This window comes from Dioscorea cayenensis, chromosome 19 (assembly GCF_009730915.1).
Source record: "Dioscorea cayenensis subsp. rotundata cultivar TDr96_F1 chromosome 19, TDr96_F1_v2_PseudoChromosome.rev07_lg8_w22 25.fasta, whole genome shotgun sequence".
NCBI lineage: Eukaryota > Viridiplantae > Streptophyta > Magnoliopsida > Dioscoreales > Dioscoreaceae > Dioscorea > Dioscorea cayenensis.
Window position 1 is genome coordinate 28,805,437 of NC_052489.1, and position 11,268 is coordinate 28,816,704.

Genomic DNA, 11,268 nt, shown 5'->3' on the forward strand with positions numbered 1-11,268 from the left:
TAAAGATTATATTAGCATCTAATACCCAATTAAACAAGCAACAGAGATTCCATTCAAGAGATGAAAAACTTCGATTTGATAACCAAAGAGCACTCCCTTTAGAAGAAAATCACCATTGAACTGCTAAGAATGCGCCGTATAATTACAGTTCAGATGCAAATCACGAGCAGTCTTTGAAGTTCAGATCATTTAACAATAAAAAGTTTTTTTCTTCTTCTTCTTCAACACTTACTCGCTGATCCCTTCAAAGAACGTCCCAAAGGATCCGCTGCCAAGCAGCCGGACTCGTATCCACGAGTCGATGCGGCGGCCATCAGAGTTTCCTCCGGAGCTATTTACCGGTGGTGAATCATCAGCCGTCAGTGGATCAGCACGATCATCACTAGAGACCCCAGGGACATGCACAAGCTTCGGTGGGGGGGCCACTAGAGACCCCAGGGACGCACACAAGTTTCGATGGAATAAGTGGGGACGAGGCTACGCCTATGTGGGCGTTGGAACCACTTGTACATAACCACTATTCACAATTCCAAAAAATGTGCTCTCAGCCGAGAATTGAACTCTCACCACTCGGTGAGAGCTCTATCGGCGACCCGTGTACTAATAGACCCGTAGGTTGTTGGCTAGTGTGCTCTGTTCCTACTCGGAGTGAAGAAGACCTTAGCGCGCGGAAGCAGGAACCATTTGCTTTTTTTTTTGCCACCATACCCTTGCCTTTTTTTAATTATTTTTTCTTATTTTATTTAGGTTTAATTGCTATATTGGTCTATAAAATTGTGTATTTTTTGTCTTTTTAATTCTTGTAATATTTTTATGTACAATTAAGTCTTCATATTTAGTCTGAGTTGGATCATTCTAGTCCGTAATGTAGATGGGCAAATGTAAATTTTAAAGATTTAATTGTACTTAAAAATATTATTATGGACTAGAAAGTTTAACTTGACTAAATATGATGACTTAATTATACTTAAAAGTACTAGAAATATTAAAAAAAAATAGAAAGTATACAATTATAGACACTTTTTTATTTATTATTTTACTAGTAATTGTTTTATAAATTTGGGCTTTTTATGCACTCCCCCCTTCAAAAGCTCATAATTTTTTATAGATATTTTCTCGTGTGAGAAGCTGGAAGGGGAAAGTTTGGCATATAGCCCTTATAGATATTTTCTTGCATTTGTTTGAAAGTTAATTAGTGATTAATTAATTGAATTTTCATGTGAAAGTATGTTCCAAATAGACAAGCATATAAATATAAAATCTATATTGCCAACGACCTTCGGGCTCTATTGGTACACGGGTCGCCGATAGAGTTCTCACCGAGTGGTGAGGAGTTCGATTTCTCGAGCGGGACATTTCAGGGAGTTGTGAATAGTGATTGTGTACGGGTGGTTTCACGTGACGCAGTGGCCCTGCTCCCGTCACTTGTTCCACCGAGCGCTGCATGCGTCTCTTGGGCTCTCAGTGGGTTCGCCCCGCTCCTCTTTCCCAAAAAAAAATATATATAATCTATATTAATAAATTCTTAATTTTAGAGAAGCAGCTTTGGGCTGATACCGCGTGAGGTTACTTTTGTCATAATTGTGGCCTTATTTAATAATATCTTGTGTGTAATGTCCATGTAAATTTGTGATAGTTTTTTTTAATAGACAATTTAGTTTTTTTATTAAAATAATACAATTTATTATTATTATTATTATTATTATTATTATTATTATTATTGTTGTTGTTGTTGTTTTATTTTATAATATGGTCAAATCCGCTCCAATCATGTATTGGGTGGAAGTTAACCCCTCAACTTCTTGCATGAAAATATGTGTTTTATCAACAATGACTTTATTAATATTATCAACTACTAAATAAAAATAAAATTAAATATTTGTAAAAAATAAAAAATAAATAAGAAAATATCTATGTATACATAAAAAAATAAGGGCAGTGTAATTCAATAATAAGGTGGTGTTCAATAAAAAATCAGATATTATATTTAGATTTATAAAACAGCGTAAAAATAATTAATCAAATATATATATACCTATGAGATAGGAAGAAAATTCCTTGTCTTTGCTTGGCAGGACACTTGAAAATGAAGTGAGATGTGAATAATTTTAAGTATAATATTGGTAATATATATATTGATGATGATTTTTTTGTTTCAAAATAATAACCAAGTAAAATAAAAAAAATCTTAATTTCTCTTTTGGTTTAAAATTCCTAACGACCTAAGTTATACTAAAAACATGTATATTATTGTTCATTATAAGTTCACTAATTGATATGAATTTATGATAATTTTTTTAAAAAAATACGGATAAATCACATCAAAGACGTTCACAAATGTGAAATTTATATTTCATTGTATATATATTAGTCTTCTTCATATGACCTAATCAAAGTTTGAACCTCAATTAACTTTTAATTTATATGTGCTCTTATCCTACTTGAACTAAGACATTAACACTCTGGATAAGATACTCGGTGTTAATAAACCAAAAATTCATAAAAAAATATAAAATATATATTTAAACATAAAATATCAATATACTATTTTAAAAGCCAAAATAAAATTATTTATATATGTATGATTTAAAATAAAAGTTTAAAAAAAAACGAAAAAAGCATCATGTTCCCTGTATTGCCAAATGCCATCGGAGAAAACAAGTATAATTGAAAACAAAACAAGAAAGAGTGATTAAATCATTAAAATATAACAATAAGCTAAGTACAAAAATTAAATTGAAAAATATTAAAATATAGATGGATAAAGAAATGCGAGGGGATTGGACGTAACAGCAATCAATTAAGAGGTATTAATATTTAATATTTAACAGTAGAGAAGTTGCATGGCTACTTCATGTGATGCATCTTCTCTCATGCATATATATATATATATATATATATTACCAAAAATTACTAAAAACCCCCTATGTTTTTTTCATTCGGATCAGTCCATCTGGCTCATATATTTTTTAAAATTTTAAATTTTAAAATTTTTATCTAATTCTGTACTGTTAATATTGTAATAAAATATCAAAACTACATCTTAGCATCTGTGGCGTATGTAAGTTAAGGTAAATTCTTATTTTAATTTACTTTTAACTTTAAAAAAATGAATATCAGCATTGTTTTAGATATTTTTTATATAGACGACGAGTACAGTCAAAAGCAATGGGTACTGGCAGGTATATTACAGACATTAAGATCCGGAATATAATGACACATATTATTCACTGAAATATTGGGTTATAATCATAATATATCATTATTATTATTATTTAAAAAAATATATTATTCACTAAAATTTTTACAAATAAGGAGGACATAACTATATTGAATATAAAAATTAAATTAGAGTTCATCAGCATTCATTCATTATGGTATAAATTTTACAAATCAGGATGACATAACTAGTGATTTCTTAAGCAGACAATAGAGGACCATGAAAAGGAGGTATTGAGGATGCATGAGTTGAATGGAAAACATAAGTCACGTGAATCTCCAAAGCTGGGTAACATGGTGCTGAGTGAAATCAGTTGCTGGGGGAATCACATTAGTTTAGTTGGTGCTGCATTCCTTTTTCTTCACTTTATAGGTATGAAACAGTGACAATGCTTTATTCTTTAATACAAAACACCAGCCAGGAAGGTTCAAGAGATAAAAGGTGAGTATGATGATGGATGGTGGTAGACAAGATGTCGTTAGCCAGGAAGGTTCAAGAGATAAAGGTGAGAATGATGATGATGGCAATCAAGATGTTCCAAGTCTTGCTCAAAAACCTTCCAAAACTCAGGGGACCAACGACAGCGGTTCAGCACAAGAGGGATGATTAAAAAGAAGGTATTGTATAGGGATGCCAAAAACTTAACCGACCCGTTTGTTTTGACCCGATCCGCCCCAGCTTTGGGTGAGGCAGAGCGAGTTTGGTTTTTCCATGCCCCACCCTCGCCCCGCTATCAATTTAACTTATTATAAATATTATATAGTGTAAGGTTTTTTTTTAAAATTTCTATAAATTTCTTATGAACTTATTTTTATAAATTTATGTTTTATAAAAAAATTTATTTTAAAAATGTTTTTAGGAATTTTAGTTACTTATTTATAACTATAGGGTGGGGTAGGACGGGACAGGGTGGGTAAAAAAAAAAGGATTGTAAAGGCGTGCCCAACCCTGCTATATTACTATATCTGGGACGGGGATGGTAGAGAAGTGCCCCTCCTCATTGCCAACCCTTTATTTCTACCCTGGAGGCAAACTCTCAAGTTTTAATCGGATGCAAATAATAATAATAATAAGAAGAAGAAGGTTTTAAGCCCTCCAGTATTGAACCGTGGGTATTTCCCGGGAAGACTACTTTTCAGTATGTGTCAGCAACAAGAAGCTTTCTTTGCACGGTCACAATTATTTTGTATGGCCTTTTCAATTATTTTGTATGGCTATACTATATAGTGGAATGAACCGCCATTGTACAAATATAGTCCGCAAAAGTCTATTTATTTGTAAAGAGAATCATTCGCAATTAAAAAAAAAATACATCATATGTTAATGTAACTAAAGTGACGTTGGGAAAAAAGTAACTCAAATTTTTCTTGAAATAATAATAATGCATTAGAGGAATACCATTCACCAAGAACAAAAGGGACATACAAACCCTGCAAATCGCATAAGACAGAGGGCAAATAAAAAAAAGAGAACAAGTTCTAACACAACTACAACTTTACAACTGGGCGACCAAAAACAAAAATAAAATAAAATAAAGAAAAAGACTCTTCTACACTGACGCTCAAACAACCTAATGATGCTGATACATATGCACAAGATTAATCTCATGAAAGAGATTTCACTCCATTAAAGGGGACTTGAATTATAAGACCACTTTTGGTCCCTAGCAGCTTTTTTTTTTTTTATAAGACCACTTGTATTTGCCCAGCAGAAGCACCGCTTGTTCTACGTTACAGACCATCCATGGTGAAATCCCTTCTTCTTGAGGTTACGAATGATAGGCTGGAGCGAAACATATTGAAGCATTCACACAGTGCCGGGGAGAACACCTGATGTGAAGACCTGACAGCAGTGATACAGATAAATATTCACCTCAGGTTGCAACAAACATTATGCAAGCTGTTGCTATTTTTTGTGCAGGAAAAAAAATAGGAGAAAGGAGACATTGAATGCTTTACCTGCTTGCATGGTAGAGTTGAATGGCTCTTGACATTAACCTGACTGCCTTCTGCCATTGCGTAAGGAAACATCAGGACTTGTGGAAGCTGATAGTGGCGTCTTGATAAATGGGTGCTCCATCAGCTCAGAGGCAGTAGGCCGATCATCTGGATTAAATTGTACACATTTCTGAATGAAATCACGGGCATCCCGGGATAGAATGTTGGGTATAGGAGGCTTTTCTCCTTGACCAATCTTATAGAAAGCTTGTGGCTGCAAATTCCAAGAATCAAAAATGTATCGCAAGTAATTAGGTTTGTGCCCTTAATGTTATGCAATCTCAACTACATGAATATTAATCTAAGGCTATGTTTTAATTGAACAGTGTTTGTAAGGCTTGCTTGTATAGAGATAACAAAACTGCGACCAATATATGTCTGCCTTCATATGTGTAAAACATGCATGATGATTTCTTTAGTGTCCTGCCAAGTCATATGGTACTTATAAAATGCATAAAGCCTTTTCTAAAGGTGCAAGTCACTCACCCATTCCAAATTTGGATAAGGAACTTGTCGTGTTAGCATCTCCAACACTGTGCAACCAAGACTCCAAATATCAGCTGCAGGTCCGTAGGAACTCTTTGGATTAACAACCTGAAGACAAGCACTTCCAAGTGAAAATGTGTGGCATATGTTCATGGATATACAGATAACAGATCACTTCAAAAACAGAGAATGGGCCAATACATGGTTCATTCATCCAAAGTTCTGAACTCTTTCCAAAAAATTGTGGCAAAGATTGTGGAATATTATCCACAAGCTCAACAAAACTTACTGGATTTGACAAAACAGATCTGACTAACAGGACAGGAGAATTTGCAAGCTATGGTTAAGCCTGGCTTCCTAACAAGTTCCTTTTCTCTCTTACAAACATAGGGGTGAGGAACATTTTTCGAATTTCATTATTTACAGAATAAATAAGCCATTAACTATGTTATCCTCTTAACCAAAAGAGAAGAATATAACCAGATGAGAAAAATATAGCAAAATCAGAGACATGCTGAGAAAGTAAATTTATCAAAGGAAAAGGTAGCAGAGAAATAACTGGAGCAAGCGGGCAGATGCAACAATCCAAGTGATTCAGAGATCTTTACATTAAGTTGTGGTAATTAGTAACATAACTTTTCATAAAGCAAGTCCAAATAGCAGGAATAATCACCATCATCCAACAAGAAGGGTAGCCCTTCCATAGACAGATTAGGGATACTCAAAGAACATCAAATAGGAGAGGGCAATGTTCCATCACATAGATGAGAATTTAATCTTATCTCTAATAATAAAAATTAATATTGAAATAAAAGAAAAGACATGCTAACCTCAGGGGCCATCCAATAGACACTTCCTTTGCAAGATTTTAGCACATTCAATTTGGTGATCTGAAATTTTCCAAAATTAATAATTTAATACAGAAGATAAAGGCATTTTCCAGAAAAGCTTTCAAAAGATATAAACATCAAATCTTGCAAAGGCGAAACAAACCTCCTTAGCTAAGCCAAAGTCTGCAAGTTTTACTAAACCATTGGAACTGACCAAAATATTGGCACATTTGATATCCCTGCAAGAAAAGAAAGGATTTAGTACTACAATATTTAATATAGAATCCATCTTACATTCAAGCATAACTAACATTATTATCACACGACTTATAAATCGACCAAAAGAAAATCACACAAATATATTGAGAAAATGTCCAGCAGAACTTAATTTGGCAATTCGAAAAATTACATGAACTTGAAACTACTTAGCCAACTAGCATACCAGAAGGAAAACCCTCCGCCAATGAGAATGAGATCTCCCTTAATTTGGTTACTTAGGTCAGTTCAGTCAAGTCAATTTGACCTAGTTTTACTCTATAAACCACCTAAATTTAGATTGAGCACAGACAAGAATGGATAAGGCTCAGTTTTTACAATTCACATAGTAACTCTAGTATTATCAAAAGAATCAAGTAAACATTCATCTTTTCTTCAAAAGCTGAAAATATCAATCCTTGTGAAAGAAAGAGAAAGAGTGCTCATTCCATAGAAAACAGTAGCATCACCTGTGAACAACGTTTCTGTCATGAAGATACTTCAAGCCATTCAGAATCTGCCTTGTATATGCAGAAACCTGTGAATCTCGTAAGTGATACCTTTGGTACAGAGATGCCAAAGAACCTTGACTCACAAGTTCAAGGAAGATGTACAGTTTTGCTTCTTCCTGGAAAAAGGCCCAAAGTTACGTTAGCAAATTCAAGAAATAACTCAGAAATATTGAATGGGACTGAAGAATATCAACAAACTTCCAAACCATGTAAAAAATGGTTACTTTTAGCACAAAACTGAACAATGAACTAAAACTTGAACATTGGCATGAGTAAATGACATTCATTTTAGAATTGCATGAAGAATTTTGACCTCATGGAATTTAACATTCTCAAGCCCAAAGCCTTAAGAAGAATTGTTATGAGTTTGGTGAAGACAAATGTCAGAAACAATCATGCTTAAGAGAACTGAGCTTCTATAAACTAATTTCATGGAAGCAATTGAGTTCGATCCTCTGGAAACCAACTACCCAACATACTCAAGTTAATATCCAAATCTAACATACTCAAGTAAATAGCCAAATCAACAATATGTGTTAAGCGATGTTAGCTACCACACACACACCTACCAAGGCTAAAGCACCAAGAAACCTACATCCAATATTCCATAATTAAATTGCATGATCATGTAGAGAAAAGATTTTATCTAACCCTTTCAATTGATAAATGCATAATAATAACAATATAAGCAAAGCACTGACATCAGAGACAAACAGCATTTTTTAGACTGAATTTCAAATGAATAACCACGAAAAAACAGATATGATATGATGACAACAAAGCAAGGCTCAAACCGGTTCATAAGGTGAAAGTTAAAATTGTCCTACTATATGCTACCTTGATATTATAGGAGTTACTTTCTAAAAGAGTCAACAAAGACTTAAAAGACTTAATAGCTCTTTGAAAATAAAGGCAAAGCATGATAGCTGGACGGTCCCAAAAAAAAAAGATTGTAGATGATACCTTGTCGGATCCAAAATACTGAACTATGTTATCATGTTCGAACTGACTTAAAAGTGCGATCTCCTGGAAAAGAAGATATAATTAGTCAAGAGAATTACTGACCACAACAACCTTGCAGCATATGTACGACTAGATTTGAGAAGATTTAGTGAATTTAGCCACAAACAATAACAAATTAAAAATCAAAGTTCAAAAACCGCAACAGATAGAAGACATATAAAGCATCACCTGTTCAAGCTGAATAATGCATTGGTTAGCATTGCTTCCTTGGTCCAGCAAAGATACTTCTTTAACCGCAAAGAAAAAACCATCACTGCAAGTAAAGATTATATTAGCATCTAATACCCAATTAAACAAGCAACAGATAAGATTCCATTCAAGAGATGAAAAACTTCGATTTGATAACCAAAGAGCACTCCCTTTAGAAGAAAATCACCATTGAACTGCTAAGAATGCGCCGTCTAATTACAGTTCAGATGCAAATCACAAGCAATCTTTGAAGTTCATATCATTTAACTATAAAAAAGATTTTCTTCAAAAAAAAAACTTACTCGCTGATCCCTTCAAAGACCGTCCCAAAGGATCCGCTGCCCAGCAGCCGGCCTCGCATCCACGAGTTGATGCTCCTCTTGAACCTGCCATTTGGCGAGATCACGAAAATCGTCTCTGTTGTAGTACTCGACGAATCATCGTCGTTTGAAGTAGAGTATGAGCACGATCCCGTCATATCTCCAAACATCTCGCCCATCCTCAATTGTACAGCCCTTTCATCCTCCACAACGTCGTCCACCAAATCAACGTATTTCCTCTCCTCTTCATCGTCATCCGGCGCAAAGGATCTCAGTAAATCCCAAGTGGATCCCATCTTCTCCAAGGTAGGGAGCACCATCGACGGCGGAGGAGGTAGGGCTTGCTTCAAAGGCGGCGAGGGAAGGGTTTGATTCGAAGACGGCGAGGGAATGGTTTGATTCGAAGGCGGCGAGGTAAGGGTTTGCCTCGAAGGCGGCGAGGGAAGTAGGGTTTGCCTCGAAGGCGGCGAGGGAAGTAGGGTTTGCCTCGAAGGCGGCAATGGCAAGACTTGCTTCAACCGCGGCGAAGGAACAGGAGGAGGGGTAAGGACCGGAGGGCGGACACCTTTGATGCCACCTCCGCCGCGGCCGCCGCCACCGCCACCACCATCTGAGCTTCCTCCGGAGCTCGTCAACTTCGGTGAAGAAAGGGGAGGAGGGGTGAGAACCGGAGGACGGGCACCGTTGATTCCACCGCCATCAGAGTTTCCTCCAGAGCCCTTTATCGATGGTGAATCATCAGCCGTCAGTGGATCAGCACGATAATCCGAAGGAGATCGATCACGGGATTCCCGATTATCAGAGGAATCAACGACTTCCAAAGGGGTTTCACATGAGGATTGCGAAAGAAGGCGAGAGGGCGGGAGGGTCTCGGCGTTAGCGCGGGACTTGCGAGCCTCCCAATCAGCGGCAGGGATAGCGAATTCCTCAGGGCCAGAAAGACCAAGGCTACGGCAGAGCTGATCGACCTCGCCGTCAAGTCCTTCGATCCGGAAGCTAGTCTGATCAGAATAATGGAGATCAAGGGAGCGGGTAGCACGGAGACCTTGGGAATCGTCGGACGAAGAGGCGGAGGAGGTCCAGGACGAGGCAGTGGCGTCGTAGTCGATATTTTTGTTGGCGTTGCGGCGATCGAGGCGGGGACGGCGGGAGGCGGCCGTGGCGGCGGAGGTGGAGTTGCGGCGTGGTTGGGCGGGTTCAGAGGGCCGGGAGAAAGCGGCGCGCTTGTTGGATAAGGTGAACATGGGGTGGAGGCGTGGAGGAGAAGCCCATGAAAGGGAGGGGAAAGGGCGGAGAGGAAGTCTGGAAGAGAAGGAGAAGAAGAAGAAGAAGAAGAGAAGGATAAGGGCACGGCTCGACGAGGGTTTTGTTGTTGACTGGGGTGCTCTGTTCCCACGCGGAGTGAAGACCTCAGCGCGCCGAAGCGGGGGCCATTCTTTGCCTTTTTTTGCCGGCACACCCTCGACTTTTTATTATTAATTTTTATTGTTTAATTTATTATTTTATTGATTGTTTTATTGGTTTGGTCTTTTTATGTGCTTCCCCCCTTGAAAAGCTTGTACTAATTTTTTATAAATATTTTCTTGTGTGAGAAGCTGGAAAGAAGGGGAGATTTTGGCATATATACCCTTTATAAATTGCATATTTACATAAATATATATATATATATGGAGCTTGTAGTTTATTACTATTTAAATAAATAGTAATACTATGCTTATAAATTCAGTGACAACAAAATATGGATCATTTTCAGTACAAATACAGTACTTCAACAAATCAGAAGAACTGTTAATTTTTATTCCTAAAAAAACTAAAAAACAAATCACAATATATTTACATGTTGTTTTCTCTCTATCTCTCTTTTGTATTATTATTTATAAACATAATAAAATTATTCTTTTTTATGTTACTATTTATAAACATAATAAAACTATTCAACTGAGTGGTAGAGATCGTTGGATTACGATCCAATGGGTGTATTATATTTATGGTTAATAAATTGAATTTTCATGTGAAAATATGTCTCATATAGACCATCATATAAATATAAAATATTTATCACGAAATTCTTAATCTTAGAAAAGCAGTTTTAATCTAAAGCCGGCTGAGGTTACTTTTATCGTAATTGTGGCCTTATTTACCAATAGCTTATGGATAATGTCCATCATAAATTTGTAGTGGTTTTATGTAATATAATTTAGTTTTTTTAATTAAATTAATAATAATAATAATAATAATATATTATTATTATTATTATTATGTGGGCTCTATATAAATTTTTACTATTATATCTCAATAATGTATTGAAAATAAATTAAACCTCAATTTTTTACATAAGAACCAAACATTGGCTGGTGTAATTCAATACTAAGGCGATGTTCAATAAAAAAAAAATCAAATATTATATTTAGATTATTAAAATAGCATAAAAATAAT

General features: G+C 35.8%; 2 protein-coding genes across 2 annotated transcripts in view; both read right to left on the reverse strand.

Annotated features, from left to right (window-relative positions):
• LOC120249337 (mitogen-activated protein kinase kinase kinase 1-like) overlaps positions 1-5,213 on the reverse strand; it is a 26,363-nt gene extending 21,150 nt beyond the window's left edge. Inside the window, 3 exon segments of the mRNA XM_039257836.1 lie at positions 233-425; positions 4,959-5,062; positions 5,179-5,213. Of these exon segments, the coding sequence (XP_039113770.1) occupies positions 233-425; positions 4,959-5,062; positions 5,179-5,213 (332 nt within the window).
• Positions 4,582-10,297, reverse strand: LOC120250722 (mitogen-activated protein kinase kinase kinase 1-like). The gene is made up of 9 exons (XM_039259558.1): positions 8,815-10,297; positions 8,492-8,576; positions 8,264-8,326; positions 7,259-7,416; positions 6,697-6,772; positions 6,534-6,593; positions 5,704-5,811; positions 5,179-5,431; positions 4,582-5,062 (listed from the first exon to the last, which is right to left on the reverse strand). Exons 1-8 carry the CDS (start codon positions 10,074-10,076, stop codon positions 5,213-5,215), a joined length of 2,031 nt encoding a protein of 676 aa, XP_039115492.1. The 5' UTR covers positions 10,077-10,297; the 3' UTR covers positions 4,582-5,062; positions 5,179-5,212.
• Positions 10,298-11,268: the final 971 nt, after the last annotated feature.

Excerpts from the sequence above, each read along its gene's own strand:
- LOC120250722 (XM_039259558.1), bottom strand. The coding sequence starts at position 10,076 with ATGTTCACCTTATCCAACAAGCGCGCCGCTTTCTCCCGGCCCTCTGAA. Across the intron at positions 8,577-8,814 it reads GTCTTTGAAGGGATCAGCGA|TGATGGTTTTTTCTTTGCGG; the intron begins GTAAGTTTTTTT and ends CTTTACTTGCAG. Across the intron at positions 6,594-6,696 it reads ACTTTGGCTTAGCTAAGGAG|ATCACCAAATTGAATGTGCT; the intron begins GTTTGTTTCGCC and ends GGAAAATTTCAG.